General features: G+C 43.9%; 1 protein-coding gene across 6 annotated transcripts in view; it reads left to right on the top strand.

Moving 5' to 3' along the window:
* gulp1 (GULP PTB domain containing engulfment adaptor 1) overlaps window positions 1-27,439 on the top strand; it is a 370,296-nt gene that overhangs the window by 189,035 nt on the left and 153,822 nt on the right. For 5 of the 6 annotated variants that reach the window (XM_033023788.1, XM_033023789.1, XM_033023791.1 and 2 more), the window contains one exon: window positions 23,340-23,414. In XM_033023788.1, the coding sequence (XP_032879679.1) occupies window positions 23,387-23,414 (28 nt within the window). In that variant the 5' untranslated portion in view covers window positions 23,340-23,386. Of the gene's footprint in view, window positions 1-18,301; window positions 18,326-23,339; window positions 23,415-27,439 lie in introns of those variants that run through there. The other variant, XM_033023792.1, reaches the window with a different exon arrangement.

The following is a 27,439-nucleotide window of genomic DNA, read 5'->3' as shown; positions in this document are numbered from 1 at the left end:
CTGCACATTATCCATATCCTTGCATTTCCACGTGCTAATCCAAAAGTCTCTTAAATGCCACTGTTGCATCCGCCTTAACCACCAACCCCGGCAGCACATTTTCCCGGCAGCACATCCAAGCATTTGCCACCCTCAAGGAAAATAAAGTTTCCCCAAACAAGTCCTTTACATTCTGCACTTTTTACCTTAAACCTATGCCCTCTATTATTTGACATTTCCATCCTGAGAAGTAGATTCTGGCAGTTTACCCTATCCATGCCTCTCAATTTCATATATGTCTATTAGGTCTCTCTGCAATCTCCAGCATTCCAGAGAAATCAATCCAAGTCTGTCCAACCCCTTATTTAATACCCTCTAATGCAATACCCTCTTATCTTCATTCTGATAAATCTCCTATGCACCCTTTCAAAATCCTTCACATCCTCCCTGTAGTGGGATGACCAGAATGGCAAGCAATACTCCAAATGTGGTCTAACCAAAGTCCTACAATGCTGCATCATGACTTCTTGACTCTTGTACTCAATGGCCCGACCATTGGCCCGACACATGATGTGCCTTCTTTACCACTCTATCTACTTGTGTTGCCAGTTTCAGAGAGTTATGGATCCTAAGATCCCTCTGTATATCAATGCTATTAAGGGTCATGACATAATATTTTCCCTTTACGTTCAACCTCCCAGTGTGCAACATCTTATACTTGCTCAGATTATACTTCATCTGCCATTTCTCAGCCCATTTTTATAGCTGTTCTGTATTCCACCGTATACTTTGAAAGCGTTGCTCACAGTCTATGACCCCAGCAATTTTGTTGTCAGCTGCAAACTTTTATATAAAGTCCCATGGGGGACTTTATCAAATGCCTTTCAAAAATCCATGTTGAAAACACCCAACCCTCATCAATCACCTTCATCACCTCCTCAAATAAATGTGATCAAGTTAGTAGGCATGACCTGTCATGTACAAAGCCATGCTGACAGTCCCTGATTAATCCATTCACTTCCAAAGGGGAGGAAGACCTATCATGCAGAATCTTCGCCATTAACTTCCCTACTACTAACATGAGGCTCACCAGATTTGGAAGTGGTGTGGGACCAGGGTACTAAAAGAATGGGCAAAGATGGGAAAGATTGGGCAAATAAATCCTGCCAGAAATTGGAGAGCGATCCTAATACTTGCAGTGGGAGGAGGGCATGATTTGCCACAGCTATGAGAGAGGAAATTGAATACAGGAGGAGTATGTGTGACTTCACCATGTTCATTGCTGTTTCCAACTTGACCAATCCCTCCGTTACACCCTCCCCCCCCTTCCCGCCCCATCCCATCAGAATGTAGCTTTTTTCTGGACAATTAGGCGTAGCCCAACCATCATCAGGTATACATGTCTTGCAAATTCCTGGCCTGAAATGGAACTGCTTAATGTTTACCCAAAGCTGGGACCAGAGTAACAGTAAAGTATTGTGCTGGAGTTTGTCTTGTAACAACTTAACATCATTTCCAGGCAGGTGGTGTAGGCACGGCATTTATCACTCTCCCAATATCGACTACGAATGTGGAGGATTTACTGTGCTGCTAGTTCCATTGAAGTTCCATTCAAGTTTAATTATAATAAAATCAAGGTTTCATTGGCAACTGTAGTATTCCTGAAAAATTCTTAGATTGTATTTTAACCATATAACCATATAACAATTACAGCACGGAAACAGGCCATCTCGACCCTTCTAGTCCGTGCCGAACACGTATTCTCCCCTAGTCCCATATACCTGCGCTCAGACCATAACCCTCCATCCTTTCCCGTCCATATAACTATCCAATTTATTTTTAAATGATTAAAACGAACCTGCCTCCACCACCTTCCCTGGAAGCTCATTCCACACAGCCACCACTCTCTGAGTAAAGAAGTTCCCCCTCATGTTACCCCTAAACTTCTGTCCCTTAATTCTCAAGTCATGTCCCCTTGTTTGAATCTTCCCTACTCTCAGTGGGAAAAGCTCATCCACGTCAACTCTGTCTATCCCTCTCATCATTTTAAAGACCTCTATCAAGTCCCCCCTTAACCTTCTGCGCTCCAAAGAATAAAGCCCTAACTTGTTCAACCTTTCTCTGTAACTTAGTTGCTGAAACCCAGGCAACATTCTAGTAAATCTCCTCTGTACTCTCTCTATTTTGTTGACATCCTTCCTATAATTAGTCGACCAAAATTGTACCCCATACTCCAGAATTGGCCTCACCAATGCCTTGTACAATTTTAACATTACATCCCAACTTCTATACTCAATGCTCTGATTTATAAAGGCCAGCACACCAAAAGCTTTCTTTACCACCCTATCTACATGAGATTCCACTTTCAGGGAACTGTGCACAGTTATTCCCAGATCCCTCTGTTCACCTGCATTCTTCAATTCCCTACCATTTACCATGTACGTCCTATTTTGATTTGTCCTGCCAAGATGTAGCACCTCACACTTATCAGCATTAAACTCCATCTGCCATCTTTCAGTCCACTCTTCCAACTGGCATAAATCTCTCTGTAGACTTTGAAAATCTATTTCATTATCCACAACCCCACCTATCTTAGTATCATCTGCATACTTACTAATCCAATTTACCACACCATCATCCAGATCATTGATGTACATGACAAACAACAGTGGACCCAACACAGATCCCTGTGGCACCCCACTAGTCACTGGCCTCCAACCTGACAAACAACCATCCACCATTACTCTGGCATCTCCCATTCAGCCACTGTTGAATCCATCTTGCTACTCCACCATTAATACCCAACCATTGAACCTTCTTAACCAACCTTCCATGAGGAACCTTGTCAAAGGCCTTACTGAAGTCCATATATACAACATCCACTGCTTTACCCTCATCAATTTCCCGAGTAACCTCTTCAAAAAATTCAAGAAGATTAGTCAAACATGACCTTCCAGGCACAAATCCATGTTGACTGTTCCTAATCAGACCCTGTTTATCCAGATGCTTATATATATTATCTCTAAGTATCCTTTCCATTAATTTGCCCACCACTGACGTCAAACTAACAGGTCTATAATTGCTAGGTTTACTCTTAGACCCCTTTTTAAACAATGGAACAACATGCGCAGTACGCCAATCCTCCGGCACTATTCCCGTTTCTAATGACATTTGAAATATTTCTGTCATAGCCCCTGCTATTTCTACACTAACTTCCCTCAATGTCCTAGGGAATATCCTGTCCGGACCTGGAGACTTATCCACTTTTATATTTCTCAAAAGTGTCAGTACTTCCTCTTCTTTGAATCTCACAGTTTCCATAGCTACTCTACTTGTTTCCCTTACCTCACATAATTCAATATCCTTCTACTTGGTGAATACCGAAGAAAATAAATTGTTCAATATCTCCCCCATCTCTTTTGGCTCTGCAGATAGCTGTCCACTCTGACTCTCTAATGGACCAATTTTATCCCTCGTTATCCTTTTGCTATTAATATAGCTGTAGAAACCCTTTGGGTTTACTTTCACCTTACTTGCCAAAGCAACCTCATATCTTCTTTTAGCTTTTCTAATTTCTTTCTTAAGATTCTTTTTACATTCTTTATACTCCTCAAGCACCTCATTTACTCCATGCTGCCTATAATTATTGTAGATCTCCCTCTTTTTCCGAACCAAGTGTCCAATTTCCCTTGAAAACCATGGCTCTTTACGATTTTTACTATTTCCTTTCAACCGAACAGGGACATAAAGATTCTGTACTCTTAAAATTTCACCTTTAAATGTACTCCATTTCTCTTCCACATCTTTCCCATAAAACAAAATGTCTCAATTTACTCCTTTTAAATCCTTTCACATCTCCTCAAAGTTAGCCTTTCTCCAATCAAAAATCTCAACCCTAGGTCCGGTTCTGACCCTCTCCATAATTATATTGAAACTAATGGTATTGTGATCACTGGTCCCGAACTGTTCCCCAACGCATACCTCTGCCACCTGACCCGTCTCATTTCCTAACAGGAGGTCCAGCACCGCTCCTTCTCTAGTAGGTACTTCTATGTATTGCTGCAAAAAAATATCCTGCACACATTTTACAAACTCCAACCCATCCAGCCCATTTACAGAATGTGTTTCCCAGTCTATGTGTGGAAAATTGAAATCTCCCACAATCACTACCTTGTGCTTACTACTAATATCTGCAATCTCCTTACATATTTGCTCTTCCAATTCTCGCTCCCCATTTGGCGGTCTATAATACACCCCTATAAGTGTTGCTACCCCTTTCCCATTTCTCAGTTCCACCCAAATAGCCTCCCTAGACGAGCCCTCTAATCTATCCCGCCAAAGCACCGCTGTAATATCTTCCCTGATAAGCAATGCAACACCTCCACCTCTTGCCCCTCCAATTCTATCACACCTGAAGCAACGAAATCCTGGAATATTTAGTTTCCAATCACAGCCCTCCTGCAACCATGTTTCACTGATCGCCACAACATCATACTTCCAGGTGTCAATCCAGGCTCTGAGTTCATCCACCTTTCTTACAATGCTCCTAGCATTAAAATATACACATTTAAGAAACCCACCCTCTCTTATTCTCTGTTTATTGTCTTTTTCTTCTCTCTCCCCTATATTTTGGGTCAGAGTGCTACCATTCTCTGCCTCCTGCCTCACACACTGACTGCTAGCTTTCCCAATTTGAGTCCCTCCCCCCAACCATACTAGTTTAAAGTCTCCCCAGTAGCCTTTGCAAATCTCCCCGCCAGGATATTGGTCCCCCTCGAGTTCAAGTGCAACCCGTCCTTTCTGTACAGGTCACACCTTCCCCAAAAGAGGTCCCAATGATCCTGAAACTTGAATCCATACCCACTGCACCAGTCCCTCATCCACTCATTTATCCTCCACCTCGCTCCATTCCTACTCTCACTGTCGCGTGGCACAGGCAGTAATCCTGAGATTGTTACCTTTGCAGTCCTTCTCCTTAACTCTCTACCTAACTCCCTAAATTCATCTTTCAGGACCTCTTCTCTTTTTTTACCTATGTCATTGGTACCTATATGTACCACAACCTCAGGCTCCTCTCCCTCCCATTTCAGGATTTCTTGGACACGTTCAGACACATCCGTGACCCTGGCACCAGGGAGGCAAACTACCAACCGGGTCTCCTGTCTGCATCCACCGAATCGCCTATCCGACCCCCTGACTATAGAGTCCCCTATTACAATTGCCCTCCTCTTCTTTTCCTTACCCTTCTGAGCAACAAGAGGCCAGAGGCCCGGCCGCTGTCGCTGCCCCCAGGTAGGCGGTCTCCCCCACCTTTACTCAAACATGAGTACTTATTTTCAAGGTGTACAGCCACCGGGGTACTCACCAGTCCCTGCCTCTGCCCGTTGCCCTTCCTAACTGTGACCCAGTTTTCTGTCTCCCGTGGTCTTGGAGTGACCACCTCCCTGTAACTCCTATCTATGACCTCCTCGCTCTCCCTGAGCAGACAGAGGTCATCAAGTTGCTGTTCCAGGTTCCTAACACGGTCCCTTAGGAGCCCCATCTCGACGCACCTGGCGCAGATGTGGACGTCTGGAGGGCACTCAGACTCCATGACCTCCCACATCTGACATCCAGAACAGTAAACTGCCCTGGCCCTCATTCTCCCCCTTATCCTGGATACAATAAAGCCTTACCTGGGATACAAGCCAATCAGCTGCCTCCTCTAGTCCGTTTGACCAATCAGAGGCTTCCACCAGACTCCTTCTCTGGAAGTGAGATCTGCGAATGGAACGTTGCAGATTTTGGTTCCTCCTCCCTCTGTCACGGCTCCCGGGCCTCTGATGAGACAAGCCCCGCGATGGGTTTTTAACTCACCACACGAAGGTCGCTCCTCCCTCTGTCACGGCTCCCGGGCCTCTGATGAGACAAGCCCCGCGATGGATTTTTAACTCACCACACGAAGGTCGCTCCTCCCTCTGTCACGGCTCCCGGGCCTCTGATGAGACAAGCCCCGCGATGGGTTTTTAACTCACCACACGAAGGTCGCTCCTCCCTCTGTCACGGCTCCCGGGCCTCTGATGAGACAAGCCCCGTGATGGATTTTTAACTCACCACACGAAGGTCGCTCCTCCCTCTGTCACGGCTTTTGGGCCTCTGTTGAGACAAGCCCCGCGATGGGTTTTTAACTCACCACACGAAGGTCGCTCCTCCCTCTGTCACGGCTCCTGGGCCTCTGTTGAGACAAGTCCCGCGATGGGTTTTTAACTCACCACACGAAGGTCGCTCCTCCCTCTGTCACGGCTCCTGGGCCTCTGTTGAGACAAGCCCCAAGTATAAGTGTTATACTTATAACAAACAAGAGAAGGGCATTCAACAGATTATGCCCACGACAGCTCCCAATTGAGCAGTCTATTCTTATTTTCCTGCAGCCTTGCGACTTATTCTCATTAATCCTCACTCAGGGGTAATTAACATTTGGGATTTGGGAGATAAACAGAACATCCTGAGGAAAACAATGTAATTATGGAGAGGACATCACAATTATGCATAGACAATAACCGTCCCCTTCCACTGATATGCCTTCCTCTGTCTTCACATTTACAATACAATACAATGCAGTACAATAATACTTTATTAACCAAGTATGTTTTGCAACATACGAGGAATTTAATGCCTCTTCTTTCATTATCTCCTTATCTTCATTATCGCCTTTTGGTTTTTCTTCTCTGGCCTTTGTCCAACCATCTGCAAATCAAACTCCCCTTCACCTGTAACTATCTATCAATTAGTAGGTAGACAGAAATGCTGGAGAAACTCAGTGGGTGAGGCAGCATCTATGGAGCGAAGGAAATAGGCAACGTTTCGGGCCGAAACCCTTCTTCAGACTGAATCAATAGGCTTTGTCCTACCCCCACTTGTCTTTCAGCTTTCTCCCCTCTTACTGCAAACAGTCTGAAGAAGGGTCCCAACCCAAAATGCAGTGTCTCCACCTTCTCCAGAGATGCTGCCTGACCTGCTGAGTTACTCCGGAACTTTATGTCTTGTTTTTGTAAACCGAAGTGGAACTCGGATCTAAGGCGGCTGTACATAACTGCTGCGCCACTGTACCACACTAATCCCCAAATTGCAATTTGTTTACAAAAATCAATTTGCACAAGCTAAGTTTCAATGACTATTTTAGGCCATTGACCCATGTGCCTTGAGAGTTAGCCAGATTATCTGTGATGCAATTTGGGTACAAGCTAAAATGATGACAGCTCTCTCCACATGTAAAATAGACTATCCAGTCAGTCAAATTTAATGCTATCAATCACCAAGTATTGGCTGGGGATGGTGGATAAAGTATTTTACACTTCAGAAGTAGCAACGTTTACATCAGCAGCCAGAAATGAGCATTCTGATGCAAAGTTATCTTCCTACTAGATATAAATCATTTGTTAAATCATACTGAAATCCTTTGCCGTCTTGATATATTGAAAGACACAGCCTGGTGGGAAACTCACACAGCCACAGGGAGAAAACATGCAAACTGCACACAGTCAATACCCAAGGTCAGGATCAAACCTGGGTCTCTAATGCTGTGAGGTAGTTGCTGTCCCACACTGTCTGAAAATTTACTTTGCAAAATATGTGAAGTATATCTTCACTTAACCATTTACAATCCAAGATAGATGATCTGTTTTACTACAAGCTTAACACTTTATCAGCTTGCTGTAATTTTTTTAAACTATAACTTCCATGACCATCTGTTCAAAGGGTGTTCAGTATGCAATGCAGTAGAGCATTACATGTTATGATCTTTCCCCAAAGAGCCTCAGTGATGACTGCATCAGACTTCATTGTGTGTCTCAGTACTAGACAATTGAATGTAGGAGTCCATAATGCTGGCAGGGAGAATGCCTTAGACTAGAGTGCTAGGTAATCCAAAGGTTCTCTCTCACCACTTGGTGTTTGTCTCAATGGGTGTCCCCCAGAGCAGCCATTGAGGACACTGCCCTGTGCTGCACATCGGTTCAGGCAGATGCAACTTGTAGATGACGGCCTCTCACTCAGGTTCGAAGGGTCCGATGGAGGGCCGTGTTCTGCAGCCAAGCATATTAAAATAAATTTCATGCTCTGCGTCACCACATATGGTGCAGCCCACACAACCCCTGCCACCATCCTCCAATGTGCTGTCCCCAACCCCAGCCAGCAGAGCTGCAGCCTAGGACGGAGCTCTGTATCTGTTTAATTAGAACCCAAGAAAGTAAGTATCTTGGTACCTTTATCTGACTTTGTAGTTAGACATTCTTCAACCTTGTGTGTTGGAAGGAATTGCAGATGCCGGCTTAAACTGAAGATAGACACAAAATGTTGGTGTAAGTCAGGCAGCATCTCTGGAGAGAAGATATAGATGACGTTTCAGGTCAAGAACCTTCTTCAGACCTCCTTTAACCTTAGTGGTTTCAGAATAGCTGAGAAAAGGCTTCATGCTTTCATGTACAGATAGCTTTGGATGGCGGTTTGAAGCAACTCTTAGTCTGGATGGGTTGTACACTCAGCCCAGGTTCCTGCGGTTTAGACTGACGGCAGCAAAAGCACTGATAAAGCAGAAATAGTAGAATTGTGAATATTGTCATCATTATAGAATGCAGCAGATTGAACAGTGTAAGAAAGAGAACAGGAGTCAGCCACTTAGTTCCTTTTTTCCTGCTAATCATCTTTTGGTCAGTATCATTTTCTGCACCAAACCCATAGAGCTTAATTTCTTCGAAATATCAAAAACCTATTGATAGCAATGTTACAAAATTTTGAGATTTAAAAAATCAAGTCTGCAATTTATCCCATCAGATAAAGCATAAAAAGAAGTTTAATTTGACACCTAATTCACTTTCATATCTCAAGTATTTAAAAAGTTATTGCCATTTTCATACTTGGAAATTAGCATCTTGTTCCCTATTGATTTTCTATGGACATAACAAAAAAGCTGTGATCATGGACAGTCAAATGCCCATAACTTTCTTAAAAATTAAGAGAACTGAATGAAATTTTCAGTTATCATAGATTGAACCATTCTGAAACAAATATAAAATAATCTTACTTGGATGACCTGAAATTAAAGCATATAATTAGTTAGTTACCCAATTGTAGCTAATTCCAAACTTCAATTACTAGATCTAAACATCTATCCATTTCTTAAGAAATTATTAACATTTTTAAATAGCCTAAGTGTCCAAATAATATTCACAAAGAATTCACAATAAAACATGATTTTTAAATCTCATTTACATTAATTTATAGGCCAAATGGAAGGAATTTAGTGTTCAATTGCTGTAAATTAATGGCCATTTATATCAGCTTTCCAGTGGGTTCCTGTGGAACGCGCTGGTTTAGAACGTTCACATTGCGGTAGATTTGTACCCCCAAATGCCCAGAAAAATACTGCGGGATTTAATGGGCCCCAAATTAGCTACTCGCAACATTAAACTTTGTATAAAGGGATCTTAAGAAGCCCTTTTTAACGTAAAAATAAACAACCTACCTTCCGTTGTCCCCTGTATCAGATCTGGCCCGTTGTCGGCGGTCGCGGATTTAGAGGTTAATTTTTAACCTACTATAACAATACTATAAACCCGTTAAAAGTAAAAATAGCTCAAGCGACAGAATCTTCCAGCGATTTTTCGTCACTAGGCTGAACAAGCTCGATTTGAACAGCCTAGGGGAAATCGCGTTTTAAACCCGCCCCCTTCTAAACGGCGCCAAAATTGCGCACACGGGCTGGGACAGATCTTCAGCAGCGCTTCAGGTAGATTTTGCAACATACCTACTATTGACCTCTTCTGTACCCAGCAACTGAATATGAAGAGCCCTATTGGGTAACAAAAAAAATCCAAATGTGCCTTTTCTTTAGGTGCAAAACAAGTCTTTTGAACTTTGTTTTAAATGGCTGACTCATTATTTTGAGGTTGAAACACTGGACACCCCAACAGTGGAAATATAATCCTTGCATTTACATAGTTGAATCCCATAAGACTTTGAATATTTCTTTTTGAGGTTTCCCCTCATTCTTCTCAACTCAAATTATTGACACAGTGTGCTTATTCTCTACTGATTGGACACACCTGTAACTGCAGGAAGCAACCTGGTGCACTCCAACAATTGCACGATGTCCTTAGATTAGGAAATGACACATATACACATGCAATACTACAGATGCAGTCTCACCAGTGCCCTGCATAATTCGATCTAGAGGTTATAGGTGAAAAACATTTTTCACACAGAGAGTGGTTAATCTGTGGAATTCTCTGCCACAGAAGGTATTTGAGGCCAGTTCATTGGCTATATTTGAGAGGGAGTTAGATGTGGCCCTTGTGGCTAAAGGGATCAGGGGGGATGGAGAGAAGGCAGGTACAGGATACTGAGTTGGATGATCAGCCATGATCATATTGAATGGCGGTGCAGGCTCGAAGAGCCGAATGGCCTACTCCTGCACCTAATTTCTATGTTTCTATGTTTCCAGTCGTGTACTCAAATCTTGCAAAAAGACCAACATGCCATTATATTTCCCTCTTGCTGAAGCTTCAAACTAACTTTCAGTATTTAATGTACAAGACCACCCAGGTCCTCTGAACACCAGCATATTTCAGTCACTTGCCAATTGGGTGAATGCATGCTTTCCATTTTCTCCACCGAAGAGGATGGCCTCACTTTTTCCCCCACATTATATTCCATCTGCCATGTTATTTAGTGTTTTTGTGACGTCTCAAACCTATTTGTATCCTGCTGAAGGCCCATGTTGCCGAATAGCTTTGTATTCTCAATGAACCTGGAGATATTACACCTGATCTGCGATGCAAATCATTAATATAGATTGTAAATCGCCATCATTGATCTCTGTGGCATTGTACACTTCAGTCTTTTCAATCTGAAAATGAGTGGTTTATTCCTATTGTTTTCTGCCCATTATGCTCAAGAATGCTGGTAGACAATCCTTGGAATTTTCCTTTGATCTGCATAACATGGATGTAAAGCTTGGAGCATTACTCTTTGATCTTAGGAAAGCTATGTTGGTGCAGGTCCATATTGATAAATTGTTGTTGAACTATAGGGATGTGGTGCATTTGCGTAATGTGTTGTATTTGATGGTATTGGATGTTGAAGAACGCTTCACCAGGCTGAATCATTCGTGGCAGATCTTAAAACAGTTTATGATATATTTGCATTCTCTGGCATTAAATCTTTCCATTAACTGCCTAAAGAATCTCCTCTTACCTTTCATAGTAAGTATCTGTAGATGAGATATGCATGTGCCTTTAATATAGTTACCTCATCACTACTAACCACTCCCCTTATCACAAGTATAATTACAACCTCCCCACCCACATATCGCTCTCTAGTTTCCGTGACAGACCACGTACAGCTAGTGCTCTCTGTAAAAATACAGTAAGAATAAAATGAAGTAAAGTTACAGTGTGTCGATAACACATCTTTACATGGTGTCATACCTCTTTCCCGTGCGCCTCCTGTTCATCGGTTGTTTATTTAATTTTGCCCCAGTTTTCTGTCCCCCCCCCCCCCCCCACGTATTTCCTCGTTATGGCCACTTCTTGTCGCAAACCCGATGTGCTCGTTTTAGATTCAGACATTGCCCATCGATGGGATGTTGTTAGACGTGACTTCGATCACTATGTCACAATCGCTCATCCTGCCGCCACCCCTGAAGTCAAAGCTTCTCTGCTTCTCAACCTGGCTGGTCCCGATGCCCTGGCTCGGCCGGACTTCTTCGTCTATGCTGCGGGTGAATCTGCTCGGGACCCGGTATGTTTATTGGCTAAGTTTACCGCGATTTGCAACATTCCCTCTAACTGCATTTTAGAACGTTTTAAACTGTTCGGGCGGCGTCAGCACCCTGGTGAATCTGCCGAGAATTATGTCGCTGCGCTGCGACACCTGGCCAGGCGGTGCCGCCTTGACACGCTGACCCCCAAGGAGCTGACCAGGGACCTTCTGGTTTACGGTCTCTGCGATGAAAAGCTAAGGGCTGAACTTTTGCGCAAGCCCGACCTGTCTTTTATCGAAGCTATGCATGCCTGCCGTTTAGCCGAAGCTGTCACCTCGGCGGTGTCACCGGCTGATCATGACATTAACTTTGCCAGCGTTACCAGCCGTCGGCGGAACACGACCCCGCCACGACCCCCGTGGTCCGGCACTGCTCCCGGGGTACGCACCTAGCAAAGGTGCCCCAATTGTTACTTTGCCACTCATCAGTACAATGTATGCCCTGCTTTGGGCAAAACGTGCAATTACTGCAAGAAACTGAACCATTTTTCTGCTGCCTGCCGTTCCCGTGGGAAGCCTGTCGCTGCTCCAAGGCGTATGTTAAACAACTTGGAGCAAGCTGATAGCGAGCTCGGTTCCCAGTACCATCTCAATGAACTCCCTGTGTCTGAATCTGGGTCCTCTCAGGGGGAGACCAGCATATTTTCTCTGTTGGATGCACCTGCTGTGATAACAGACCCTTCAGTTCGTGTAACTGTGAACAACTCGACCTTCACCGTTAAGATTGATACCGGAGCTGTTGCAAATGTTATGTCAACAGGCCTCTTCAGAAAGATAAGGACTAATGAGCAAGTTACTTCTGATCGCTCCACTTTACATGCCTACGGGGGAGGGGTGCTTGTTCCTGTGGGAAAGGCAACTCTGCGCTGCAAGATACTGGAAACCTCTCGGCCCCTCACTTTCTATCTTCTCGATTCCATGTTGTTATTATTGTATGATGTATGTATGACTGCAGGCACGAAATTTCGTTCAGACCGTAAGGTCTGAATGACAATAAAGGCATTCAATTCAATTCAATTCAATTCAAAAGCATGCCAGGACTTGGGCCTGGTCTCCTTCCACCGTGACATCCACAAGGTGCAGGCCCTAATGGACCCGTTGACTGAATATCCTGACCGCTTGATGAAGAGCTGGGCAAGCTGCCCTGCAGCTACAAGATTGTAGTCGACCGCAAGGTCGAGCCAGTGGTCCGTGCGCCACACCGTGTCTCCTTCGCCATGAAGGACAAAGTAGAATCGACGCTGCACAGCATGGTAAAAATGGGCATCCTAAAGGCGGTCAGCGAACCCACCAGGTGGGTCTCCACCATGGTTGTTGCCGCGAAAAAGGACAAAAGCGAAATACGCATTTGCATCAACCCCAAAGACCTAAACCTTGCCATCAAACGCCCGCACTACCCCATGAGAACAGTAGAGGACGTCGCTGCACAGGTTGGTCCGGCCACAATCTTTTCTGTCCTCGATGCCAAGAGCTCCTTCTGGCAGATACCGCTTGACGAGCATTCCTCCAACCTGACAACTTTCAGCACCCCCATCGGCAGATTTAAGTTCCTCCGAATGCCATTCGGAATCAACTCTGCCAGCGAGGTGTTCCAACGGATAATGGAGCAGCTGTTTGCCGGTCTACCGTGTGCCATCATCGTTGACGACATCCTGGTCTACGGTAAGAATGTCGCTGAGCACGACTTCAACCTCCGCCAAGTCCTAGACCGGGCCCGGAAGATCAACTTGAAACTAAACCCCAAGAAGTGCCGGTTCCGCGTCCCGGAGGTCACATATGTTGGACATGTATTCACAGCCTCGGGGCTGAAACACGACCCGCAGAAAACGGCTGCCATCTCCGGGATGTCATCACCTACTGATGTGCCCAGCCTGCAACGTTTCCTGGGCATGGTTAATTACCTGGGGAAGTTCATCCCCGACCTCAGCGAGCTCAGCGCACCCCTGAGGGATTTGATAAAGAAGGACACGGCCTGGGCTTGGTTCCCTCAACACCAGAAAGCTTTCGACATTCTTAAATCCAGGCTAATCAGTACCCCCACACTTAAATTTTTTGAGCTGCAGCGTCCCATTATCATCACCTGCGACGCCTCTCAGTTCGGGCTCGGTGCCGCTTGCCTACAGCTCCATGACGGCCTGCAGCTGCCTGTCTCCTTCGCGTCCCGTACCATGACCCCTGCCGAACAGCACTACGCACAGATCGAGAAGGAGTTACTGGCCGTGGTGTTTGCCTGCTCCAAATTCAAGGACTACATTCTAGGCAACACTTTCACCATCGAAACTGATCACCAGCTGCTTGTCACCATCCTCAACAAATCGATCCATGTTGCCTCATCCCGACTGCAGCGCATGATGCTGCAGCTCCAGCGCTTCACTTTCGAAGTAGTTTATCGTAAGGGCAAAGACATGTTCGTGGCCGACACGCTGTCCCGCGCCCCGCTAACATCCACCGATCGCCACCCCTATGAAATGTCTGACCTGATGGTGCTCAATGTGAATATTGTCCCTTCGCAGCAGATGAAGTCCCTGGTCCAGCACACTGCCGATGATCCTGCCCTGCAACAGCTTGCTGCCATCATCCAGCAGGGCTGGCCCGACCGTCCTTCCGCTTTGCCGGCTGGCGCCGTGCCCTACTTCCTGGTCCGTGATGAGCTCGTACTCCACGACGGCGTGGTCGTGAAAGGACACAAGGTTGTTGTGCCTGCTGCGCTGCACGACCACTATTTTCAGGCCGCTCACCGCGGTCATCCTGGGGCCGAGGCCACATTGTCTAACGCCCAGAGCCAGTTCTACTGGCCTGGTATGGCTCAATACATCCGGGAGAGGGTCTCCTCGTGTTCCACCTGCAACAGTCTCGCCCCCCCCCACCAGCAACGACAGCCGCTTCTGCAGCAGCCTGCACCCGAACTGCCCTGGATGGCGGTTGCCACTGACATTTTCGAGTGGCGAGGCAAACACTTCCTGGTCCTCGTCGACTCCTACTTCAACTGGTTCGAGGTTGACCAGCTGCATTCCCTCACCTCTTCGGCCATTGTCGATAAGCTACCATTTCTCTACCTTTGGCACCCCGGCCAGCCTGCAGTTGGACAACGGCAGCCAATTCACGAGCTCCGAGTTTAGGGCTTTCGCTACCAGCTGGAACTTCCGCCACTTCACCAGCAGCCCTGAGTACCCGCAAAGCAATGGTCTGGCCGAGCGCGCCGTCCGCAGTGCAAAGAACTTGCTGGAACAATGTCGCTTGTCTAACTCCGACTTCTTCCTAGCCCTCCTTAACCTTCGCAACATATCCCGTGACCCTGCAATGGGCTCCCCTGCTCAGCGGCTCATGTCTCGCACTACCAGACCTCCGATCCCGGTGGCCCAGCGCTCACTCATCCCCTCTGTCCTCAAGCCCGCTGCTGTTCAGGAGCGCATTGCCCTTAAGCGCGATGTTCAGAAGCGCTCCCATGACAAGTCCTGCCGCCCCCTGCCGCGCCTTTTCCCCGGCCAGGTCGTCCCCCTCCAGTCACTCCAGGCTCGCTACCGTCGTCGCCTCTGCTGGGTCGCCTAGGTCCTATCTCGTCGACCATGCAGGAACCGTCTACCGCCGGTGCCGCCAACACCTGCAGCTCGTCAACGAGCCACGACCGCCGCCCGCGGATCCTTTTGCTCCCCCACTGCAATTTCGGCCTCCGGGCGATGCTCTGCCCGCCGCCCCTCGCATGCCACGGTCTTTACCCTCTCAGCTCTATCAGTCCAATCCTCCTCCGGCTCGTCCTCCCTCGCCTGCCCGCGCGCTGCCCGCTGCTGACCCCGCATCCCCTCCTTCCTTTCTGCCCTTGTCTTCTCCGTCCCCTCCCAGCTCCCCCGTTCCAGTTCGGCCGTCTGCACCTGTTCCACTTCTTCCTGCAGGGAGGGAAGATGGCGAGATGCGAACCCGGTCGGGACGTGTTGTCAAGCCGCCTGTCCGCTATGGCGACTTTGCTTAACCGTTTCTAGCGCATGAGACGTGGTCGCCCTGTCACTACTTTGTTTGCCTTTCGTTTCCAAGGGGAAGGATGTAGATGAGATATGCATGTGCCTTTAATATAGTTACCTCATCACTACTAACCACTCCCCATATAACAAGTATAATTACAACCTCCCCACCCACATATCGCTCTCTAGTTTCCGTGACAGACCACGTACAGCTAGTGCTCTCTGTAAAAATACAGTATGAATAAAATGAAGTAAAGTTACAGTGTGTCGATAACACCTCTTTACAGTATCCATGATACATTCACCTTTGATAGTCTGTGGCATCCTTCACTAAAGATTCCGTACAATTGTCAAAGACCACAGAGAACACCGTGCACTGCCATGTTTAACAATTCCATTGCAGATCATCTGCCAGCCATAAAAAACACAGCTCTATTAAATACTTCATGCTAACTTTAGATAATGCTAGCCATTGACGATACTGGCTCTCCCACTGAGATACACAACCTTTGAGCAGCTCGGTTAATGTGGACTGCTCATGTAAATACTTAGGTTGGCAAAGGAACTGTGCTGCATTCCAAGGGCATGGTTTATTGAGCATTATGATTCTGCAGCCCTGGGGGTTATTGGATTATTTGGTCTGCTTGCATAAGTTACGGCACTAAATTGGGAGTTCTGGTTTGCTCAAATGCAAACAAAGCTGGCTAACTGTGTGGGGAATGTCACGTGTTATGTCTTTATTGCTGACTTCAAAATTCAGTCTATTGTTTATTTCCATCAACTAGGATGAATCAAACACCAAAGAACCAATCAGATCACATTAGTTTATTGTCATAGATACCAGGGTGCAATGACATTCCTTGTTTTCATGAAGCTCATAGAGTAAACACTATATGACAATGATAGATGCAATAAATGCAGCTACGGATACAGAACAGCAGTCTGGTACAAAGGTAGTATTGCAATCTGAAATTGAGCACGATAAATACTAAATTCCAACGACAGAATAACTGAATGGGATGGAGTCAAGAGTATGTGACAGCACCTCTGCAAAGGAAATGAGAAACCTCCTTCTTCCTGTGTATGGCGTGCACAGCCTAAAGTTGTAGGTCAACTTGTTCTATTTGATCTTATTTGTGCACGTCCGGTTGATTGCCTTGGTCGAAACAAGGTGGACCACGTGAAGGCTGCAATCTCCCACCCCATGTGAAACCTGATTGGTGTAGGAGTTCAAGAGCCACGAGGAAATGTTGTTCTAACGTTGGCACGTCTGGGCTTTCAAACTCCTGTATCTTCTCCCAGGAGATGGACGAGGGAAAAGGGGATAGCCAGAGTTGCCGATACTTCCTGATGCAATGCACCATGAAGATGGGCTAAGTGGAAGGAAGTGACAAGCCTGTGGTAAACAGAGAGCTGTATTCACTACCCTCTTCAGGCAGGTTCAGGCAGTCAGGAGCAGAGTACAGTCACTCCCCAACTTGCATAAGGGTTGCGTTCCATGAAGCCTCATGTAAGTCAGATTTTACGCATGCCGGAATCGCCAACTCTCTGTCCGTTTCCGTACACTGCCCAAAATAACTCACTGAGAGTATTGACTCAAACCGCATGTCAATGCTGTGCACTATTGCTCCTATCTCGGCAGCGTTCAGATGCAACTGGGGAGCAGCTAATGATTCCAAACCTCACCACAGCATCCGTGGAGGAAATGTAAACCCATGCCCTCCAGAGATGCTGCTTAACATGCTGAGTTACTCCAGCACTTTGTGTTTCACTCAAGTTACTTGTAAACTTGAGTTCCGATTCACTGTGACACTTTCTGCAGTGTGTGGCCTTCTGGGTAAGTGGCGTCACTATTTCCAGCTTTTTTCCGATGTAAACTTTAGTGATCGTGCAGTGTGGAAATTACAAACCACCTTGATTGCACTAGGGACTGAGTACAGAATTGTTTATGTTAGTGTGAGTTTACATAAGTCGGGTAATGTCTGTAGTTACCATATCAGCCCGAGATGCATCTCATTAGAATACTTTCCATGATACATCTACTAAAGTTCTAGAGAATCTTTATGGACCAGCCAATTCACCCAAGGTGCTAAATAAACTCAATTCCATGATGCTCTTTCTGTCGCACCAAGGCAGCATGAGGAATCAGGTGAGGTTGCGAACATGTCAACGTACGTGATGTCATTGCCCATTTCTACAGCAGCTCTGTTGATAAGGACTTGTATGTGTTCATCTCACCCACTCCCCCCCTCCCTCTCCCCAGTTAAGTCAACATGCAACTTTTCTTTTTGCTGACATTAAGGACTTCATTGCAATTCTGACACCATGACACAAAACTATTATATAATGTCAGAAAAGTGTTAAGCCTTGTCACTTGTTAATTGTATTGGCAAATTGCCTCAATTAAAATAATTTCTCTTTTATAAATGGATGCAATCATTCTTATGCTTAATTTTGTCCTTGAACATTTTTGTCCCTCCTTCCTGAACAGGTAGTAAATGCTCCACTAGATTGTAAATGAATATATCGGAAAAATAAGCTTTGAATAAATTTGAATCACCTTGGATTGTCTTGTATTGTCAATTGGCAAGGTAAGGAAATTGGTGATGAGGAAAGAAAATGATTGCAAAGTTGAACAATTATTAAGTGGTCATCTATAAGTTGCAAATTTTAATTATATTTTTGAAGTTTCATCTCGGTCACACTTCATTTTTTGTATTATGTATCTACACAGACCACCAGAAAGAAACGGATAAATTCCTACATTAAAGAATATATATTAATTAAGCTTAATGAAGTGAGTCTTGTGCCCATGAAATGAAAACAAAAATGAAGCAGTTTGGTGAGACAAGCAGAGCAAAGTACCTTGGGTAAAAATGCAAATACCAGTGCAATACTAAAGCATTCAGATTGGAAAGTTTCAGATTACGGGCCTGAAATGCCCGTAATTAAACTCAACTGAGCACAGAAAAAGCAATGCAGTTGTTTATAGTACAATAGGATACGATATGATAGAAATGTATTTATCCCAGGAGGGAAATTGATCTGCCATTCGGAATAAAAACACAAAATACATGAAACATTAAATTAAAGTGACGAGTGGAAAGGATTGGGGACGTGCAAAGATTGGGGAGGGGGTGAAGGGAAGTCAGTCTCAGTCTATCCCACAACAGAAGGGGGAGGAGTTGTCTGATTTGATAGCCACAGGGAAGAAGTCACTCCTGTGGCATTCTGTGCTGCATCATGGTGGAACCAGTCTGCTGCTGAAGGTGCTCCACAGGTTGACCAGTGTGTCATGGAGGGGGTGAGCTGTATTGTCCAGGATGCTCCACAGTTTGAGGAGCATCCTCCCCTCCAAGACCACCTCACATGAATCCAACTCCGCCCCTAAGATGGAGCCAGCCTTCCTGATGAGTTTGTTGATCCTATTGGCATCTGCAAACTTCACCCCAGCACACGGCAGTGAAGAAGATGGCACTGGCTACCACCGATTGGTAGAACATTTGCAGCATCTTACTACAGATGTTGAAGGAGCAGAGCCTTCTCTAAAAGTACAGCTGGCTCTGACCCTTCTTCTACAGGGTTTAGAATACCCATGAGCAGTGATAATTCCAGTGTGGCATTTCAATGATTGCTGGTCAGTGATCCATATTGCAGAATACATGTGTGGCTATTTGGTGAGCACAGTTTAAGAATTGTTTTGATGTATTTTGATGCATTTTGAGCAGTCATTTTCAAGGTTCACATATTAAAGATATCCTTCCATGCAAGTCAACGTTTATGTCATATGTTTCATTTAATTGCTCAATGTGTTTACAATTTTTTTTAATTGAAGCAATGTACATACATCTTAATCAAGATATGCAAAATAATACATTTAGTGTACAACTTCTTTTTTTTTAAACTTTAACCAGTAATAGAAAAAGAGAAGAATGAGGATAGTAGTGAAGTGTAGTCCGCAGTAGTTGGCGTTAAATGAATGATGATGGTTAAGTAAACTGCGTGCTTGAAAGTGTGTTTTAAAAAAAACAAAAAACTCCATTACCATCTATTAAGAAGTGACCTGTCAGGCATGTAAAGTGTGTAATGCAGTTAATAGTTTTGTAATTATATTCAGGGGTAACTCTGAATTATTTTTCAATCCGACAGAAATAAGTTAGGGAAAAGAAAAGCATGTGGCACAATTAATGGTACTTTAAGTAAATCGTTAAACATGTTGCATTCAGTCTAATCCATGGCAATGGTCTAGTTGCAATTGACATTTACCAAAGTGATGTCATGCATGACTTGGTGCCTTTAATCACCGTTGCTGTGTCTTATGCCCCATAGTTGTGTCACGTGGCTCTGTGTGTGCGTGCATGTGAGTATGTATTGCTCTGATCGAGGGTAAACTTTGTTCACCCGGCTGCACCATATAATTCCAGTCATTTCTTGTAAGTTGCAATGGTACTGGTGTGTTAGCTAATATTGCATTTGAGGCATGTAAACAATTTAATATCTTAACTATGGCATATTAATGTTTAGGATATTGCAGGACATATTTGTGATTATTTGGCAGAGTCTATAGGTTACATCTTGCAAAAGTCTTCCAATAGTACCTGGCTCCAACATTTTCTCAGCGAGTTCCATATTTCAACCATCCTGTGGATAAAAATATTGTCCTCAAATCCTCTCTAGGTTTCCTACCACTTACAGTATCTTAAAACTTTCCCTCTGACCATAAACACTTCTGCTAAAGGCGAAAGTTTCTCAATAACCACCCTTTCCCTGCCTCACATTATTTAGTTTGCTCTTTCAGGTCACCTTTGGTCTTCTCCTTTCAAAATAAAGCAAAGTATGTCCACCCAGCCTCTCCTATCCAGGTAATATCCTGGTGAATCTCTGTGTCCTCTGCAATCGCATCCTCGCGTGTGGCAGCCAGAACTGTACGCTGTTCTCCAGCTGTAGGCTAAAGAAAGTTTTGTATAATTCTAAACAACAAATATATTTTGAACTGTAGCCACATTTGGAGATACTGAGCTGAACTGTGCTAGGTGCAGCCAGTGGTGCTGGAATGAACCATGGACTTACATGTATTCCTCTGTAAATAATGCCTGGACATTGTGCAGCCCTGTTGTTAATGTGGAAAATGTTGAGTGAAACATTTCGACACATCTGTTCTTGTGCCTTGTACGTAGAGTAGTAGCAGGGCCCTATTTTGCTGGGAATACCATAGTATACCATTATGCTAATCCATCTCTCTAATTGAATGCCACATCAACCTGGGATGAGATCAGATTCTCCATTCATTTTGCCTGGAAGTTAGAAGGATAGGTAAATTGATAACTTTTTTGAATTTATTTTTTTTACAATTATTTTCATTCAGATGCTTTAAATGTCTCTGAGTATTTGACAGGAGACAAAGCTTTGCCTCCTGTAAAAGGCTTTTGGTGTTGCTGGGGCAGGACCACACCACCTGACCACTGTTGTGACCTTGCTGGAAGTCTCCAGATATGGATGGCCAGCATGATTGTTACTTCACATTCACATTGGGAAAGTGCAGATGTGGGGTACTGCACTTGGAATCTAGGCTGGTGTCCAGGCTGATCCATCTTGATTAGGTTATTTAAGAATGATGTAGATATAAATAACATTTCAAAGGAGGAATGTGTGATGAAGAAGGTTGTAGACCTTGGGGCCTTGGCTGTTAAAGTGGCTGCGATTATCATCGGAGGCCAAATTTCAAGAAGAAATTAAGTCTTTGCAGGTTGGTCAGAAGATCCAAGATGAAGAGGAGGCAAGGCAATTGAGAGTTTTTAAAACGACCACAACAATTTCAAAATTGATGTACTCCTTAACATAGAGTCAATCCAGATCAACAAGTGCAAGTATGATTGGTGAACAGTTAACATCGCTACGCAAGTAGGTTGTGAAGGCAAGGATTCTCACAACATTTAAGTATCTGGATGACCACTTGAATCACCAAAATATTAGAAGGCTGTGGACCAGGTGCCAGTAAATATATACATGACTACTTGATGATCAGCAAGGACTCATTGTGCTAACGGCCCTGTTTCTGTACTATATAGTTCTCTTCCTCTCTGTGATACAGAGCTTTGGATAGCTTTAACTTGCAGCAGGTAGGATCAACCAGGAGTGGCTGTTGAAGGTAACTAGATGGTAGTTTCAACAGTAAATGAGTCAAGGCAGAGGCACAAGTTGGCCGTGATACACAAATAAAAATTGGCCATTTTGGTGATAAACAGAACTCTTCAGGGTTCATCTCCGAATCAAATACAACCAAAGTGTTTGCACAGTCTGACTGAGCCACAAATGGTTGCCAGAGTGCATAGTTTGTGACAAGGAATAAATACAATATTCCTGAACATTTCAGTCTTCCAAAATGTGTGTCGGAGGGAATGTCTGCTCATTCAACAGGATGACATTTGTAAGAATGGAGAGTTATTGAGTTGTGATAGTGAAATAGGTCTATTGTCATCAATGGGCAGTGTACAGATGAGAAATAGGAGTGAACATGAGTCACGAAAAGTTACAGTGCAGGCTTGTTAAGGTAATTTACTGTTTAAGAATGAGTAGATGAGATTGCAGGAAGTCAGATTGGTCTGTTGCCAGATTAATGTTGATGGAGAGGTGTTTGGAGAAGATAGTGTGATAAATTAATTCCAAAACTAGGTCGAAAAGAATGAAAAATGATAGATTAGATTTATCACGATACATAGATTTTTCCTTTGTGGCTTTGTGTCGTAGCTGTTACAAAGCCAGAAACATGATTAATTAGATTCCAACATGGAATTCTGCGGACAGGAGAATTTGAGAGGTTTCACACCTCCTTTTGTAGGACTGAAGAAAGTTTTTTTCTTCTCCCAAGAGCTTGAAAGAAGTGAGGTTTCAAGAGCTTTAAGAATTGTGTTAATACCATATTTGAATGAGAAGTTTTAAGAAAAAGAAACTTAACAATATTAGTAAGGATGTGAACCAGGAGGTTATTGGTAGGCTAATGGTCTTTCGAGTATGTATTATAATGGCAAAGGAGTTGAAGGAGCCAGAGGGGGTTCTTGTATGCAAGACGAGCTCACAGAAGGTATAACTAGAGAGCAAAGGGAGTTTTAAAGTCAGAAAATTAACTCTGCGGTTAATAAGATCTTGGCTTCTTGGCTTTAGAAGAGAAATTAATGGCAAAATTAAATGCTCAAAATTAGTTAGTGCATTGAAATGAGAGTTATAATGATGTACTCTGCCTCATTATAGCCTCGCATTAGATCTTTTAGCAATTCCAATGAACTTCACCCAGAGCAAATCTACATTGCAAAGTTATGTCAGTTAATGTTATGATTTGTACCTTTTGAGATGTATTACTGGTAGCTCAGCATTTTATACAAATGCTATCTGAAAGGACGTATTTGAAGAGAGATTGCCGTAGGAAGATATCCCTGAGCTTTAATTCAGATTTGTTGATATCATACATGAAGACTTACAGCAAACAACTTTTGCTCACTGCTTGATGTTGAAAATTACTGAATTAACACTGGTGTTTGATTAAATTACTGGATTGTTCTGGGAGTGAAAAATGATTGCATAATAATTTGTTTCATCTGTTATTTTCAGAAAAAACTACTCAGCACCACTGAAATTTCTGCTGAACATTTACCAACATGAACCGGGCTTTTAGTAGAAAAAAAGGTAGGTGGATGTTTTCTTGTATCATCAACTTGACAGCCAAGATAATATATTTGCTTTCGGCTATTGCATTAATTTCTGTGAACACCAATCCAATATCTTAAACAACGAGCTTGTCTTCCTACAATTAGATTATTCAAGTAATCTCAACAAATATAAAATCTATCAAGAAAAGCATTATGCCTTAAGAATAAAGATTTTCAAAATAGTATATTTCAAACTTTATTCAAGTTTGAAATATACTATTTTGAAAATCTTTATTCTTAAGGCATAATGCTTATCTTGATAGATTTTAGGAGACGCATGGTAAATTTAAATAATGGTTATTACCATACATTTTGGACTTGCAAGTTGTGTGCTCAGGTACTATACCATAGCAGCTATTGTATATATTTTCTTTCCCCATTTGCAAATGGTGCTTTGGTACCTTATGTTGATTCATTAGACTTCATAGTTGAACATGCATGCACAATCTCAGCTGGCGCCTCAGCATAAGATGTCCCATGCTGTACAGTCCCAATGCCATTTTTAGAATGAGCTACTAAACTAAGCCCATCATTCCTGCCTCAGATGACTATCTCAGGGGTAGAACATTCCACTGCAATCCTGGCAAACAGTCCTCCCATATTCAACAAGACCAAAATTGACTAACACGACTGTATATCTCATTTGCTAATTGCAGCTTCTTGCTGTGTTCATGTAATGTGCAGCATTTACTTATGTAACTAGCTATGCTCTAAAATATTTTTGAGTTTAGTGGGTGGATATATTTTTGAGGATCTACTGAAATCCCTATCTCTTTGCACCATGCCAGCTGTTGATAAATGAGCTCCAGTTTCTAAACAATGGTTGGTTAGACTATCATACATATGACATTGCTGTATGTATATTATAGTATGGAAACAGAGACTCTTCGGACCAACTTGTCCACGCTGATCAGGGTGGTTCCGTTTTCCTGCATTTGGCTTATATCCCTTCAAACCTTTCCTATCCATATACTGTTTAAATGCATTTTAAATGTTGTGGTTGCACCTGCCTCTTGCAGCTCTTTCCATCTAACCGTAACCCACTGTGGAAAAACCTACCCCTCAGGTTCCTATTAAATCTTCCCCTCCTTACCTTAAACTGATGACCTCTCGCATTTGATTCCCATACCTGGATCAGAAAGACTCTGTACATTCGACCTAACTATTCCTTTCATGATTTTATACACCTCTTTTAGATCATCCCTCAACCTCCTGCACTGAACGGAATAATATTTTAGACTGCCCAACACCCCAGGCCCTCGAGTCCATGCAACATCCTCATAAATCTTCTCTGCATTTTTTTCCAGCTTAATGGCATCTTTCTTATAGCAGGGTGAACAAAACAGAACACAATACTCCCAGGGCAGCGGTACAACGGTAACAAAACGTCCGAACATCTAAACTCGATTCTTTGGCTGATGAAGGCCAGTTTAGCAAAAGCCTTTACATCATACTGTCTACCAGTGACGCCACTTTCAGGGAACTATATATTTGTATTTTTAGATCCTTGTGCGCTATTACGCTTCCCAGGTCCTATCATTCAACGTGAAAGTCCTGCTCTGATTTGTCATCCCAAAATGTAATACCTCAATTAACTGAATATTGCTCAGCTGATCAACATCCCACTGTAATTTTAATTTAGTTTCGAGATACAATGCAGAAACGGGCCCTTCGGTCCACCAAGTCCACACCTACCAGCGATTCCCGCACATTAACACTACCCTACACACTCCAGGGACAATTTACACTTACACCAAGCCAATTAACCTACAAACCTATACGTCTTTGTAGTGTGGGAGGAAACCAATCTCGGATAATACCTACGCGGTCAAGGGGAGAACGTACAAACTCCATAAGGACAGCACCCATAATCAGGATCGAGCCCGGATCTCTGGCGCTGCAAGCGCACTAAGGCAGCAGCTCTACCGCTGCGCAACCGTGCCGCCCTTCATAACCACATTCACTGTCTATGATATCACTTACTTTGGTCATATGCAAACTCGTCTTGTGCATTTTCATTACAATCATTGACCTAGATGACAAACAGCAATGGGACCATCACCGATCCCTGAAGCACGCCATGAGTCACAGGCCTCCAGTTCAAAAAAACAGCCTACCATGAAGTTAATTCTTTAACCAGTTAGCTAGCTGTGCCTGAATCTCATGCCTAACCTTTCAGAGCAGCCTACCATGCAGAACCTTAAGAAAGGCTTTGCTGAAGTTCATGTAGACGATGTCTACAGTTCTGTCATCATCAAACTCTTGCTTACTGCAAAAAAAACAATGACATTCATGAGACACAAGGTCCCATGCCACAAAAATATGCTAATCAATTCCTGTCTTTCCAAATAAAGATATATCTTATCCCTCAGAATCCTCTCCAGTAACCTCTCCTCCTCTCCTGCCACAGATGTTAGGCTTACTGGTAAAAGATGTTAGGTTTACAGGGTGGCACTGTGGTGCTGCCGTGAAGTTGCTGCTTAACAGCTTCAGAGACCCAGGTTTGATCCTGACTATAGGTGCCATCGGTATGGAGTTTGTACATTCTCCCTGTGACCACGTGGCTTTCCTCCGAGTTCTCCGGTTTTATCCCATCTTCCAAAAACATACAGGTTAATTGGTTAATTTACCTCTGTAAATTGTAAATTGTCTCCAGTGTGTAGGATAGTGCTAGTGTGCAGGGTAATCGCTGATTGGCGCCGACTCAGCGGGCCGAAGGGCTCGTTGCCATGCTGTATCTCTAAAGTCTAAAGTTCCCAGGTTTTCCTTTGCAGCCTTTAAATGGAGGCACAACATTAGCCACCCTCCAGTCTAACAAAGATTCATAAATCTCAGCCAGGGCTCTTGCAATTTCTTTCCACCTTGACCAGAGATCCAACTGTTCAAGAGCAGGAGATTTGTCTACCATACACCTTCAGAGCTCCAGCACCTCCTCAACTATAACATGGGCAGTCCTGATGGCATCTCCATTGGTCAGTTGGATCGTTTGTTATTAGCCCCTCTAACTTTTCAAATCATTCTTCATGAAGAACGCATGCAGTAAATTAGCAAATTAAGTACCTCTGGCGTACAGATGATGAATTTCCAATCATTATCCTATGTTGATTTTTCTCCAATCTGTTCCTACCTGTTTTCAGCTCCAATCTACAGTATCTTCATTCTGCAGCAATAGAAATTAGATTAGTTCCCTGCGGGGAATAATCTACAGAGTTCAAATTGCCTCTAATTATATGCTTGTTTATTTCAAAGCCAATATTTTCTGAGTAATCTGGTCTGCTCTTCCAAGGCAGCCACCCAGTGATTATGTGATGTACAGTAACTGCTGGTATTGGCACAATTCCACCAGGTCAAAGGTGACCAGTTTGCAAAATTCCAAAGGGGACTGGCAAGCAGTATATCATCTGGCCACTCATTGCTGAAGAAGGTAATTCACAAAGTTGCCAGCTACCTCACTGCCTGTATCAGTATAGTCTGTGTATCAGTGGGTGAGCACCCTTTTCATTGATCCCAGGAAGAATTAGGTTTCTGCTCCTTCTAGGAGTAGGCGGGAAGGTGTTGAGTGGTTCAGCTGTACTAAGGTGGAAAAAGCCTAAATGGCTGTTGGGGGAACTGGGTTAGAGTGGAGGGAATCAGGGAAGAAAAGTATTGCTAGGTTTTGGCAGAAGGCTGTGGATGCAGTTTGAGAGGATAAATTTTAAAGAGGAAAATAATTTTTGTGAATATTGATTTTAATATATCCATCCTCGCAAGTGATTGCTGTGGAAAATCTTGAATTTTCTCAGACTTGTTCTCCCACCTCCATATATGCCTCTCCCCACATCGACCACCAGCACAAGACCACCACCGCCGGCACTTGCCAATATAAAAACAACAACAGAGAAACTTCTCATAAACTTCATAAGAGTTGTACAACATGATAACAGACCCTTTGGCCCAATTCATCCATTCCCACCAAAATGTCTTTCTGCACAGTGGTTTAGTTTAGTTTAGTTTAGTTTCACG

This window comes from Amblyraja radiata, chromosome 7, assembly GCF_010909765.2.
Source record: "Amblyraja radiata isolate CabotCenter1 chromosome 7, sAmbRad1.1.pri, whole genome shotgun sequence".
NCBI lineage: Eukaryota > Metazoa > Chordata > Chondrichthyes > Rajiformes > Rajidae > Amblyraja > Amblyraja radiata.
Note: the sequence above shows the minus strand (reverse complement) of the source record. Positions and strands in the feature narration are given on the sequence as shown.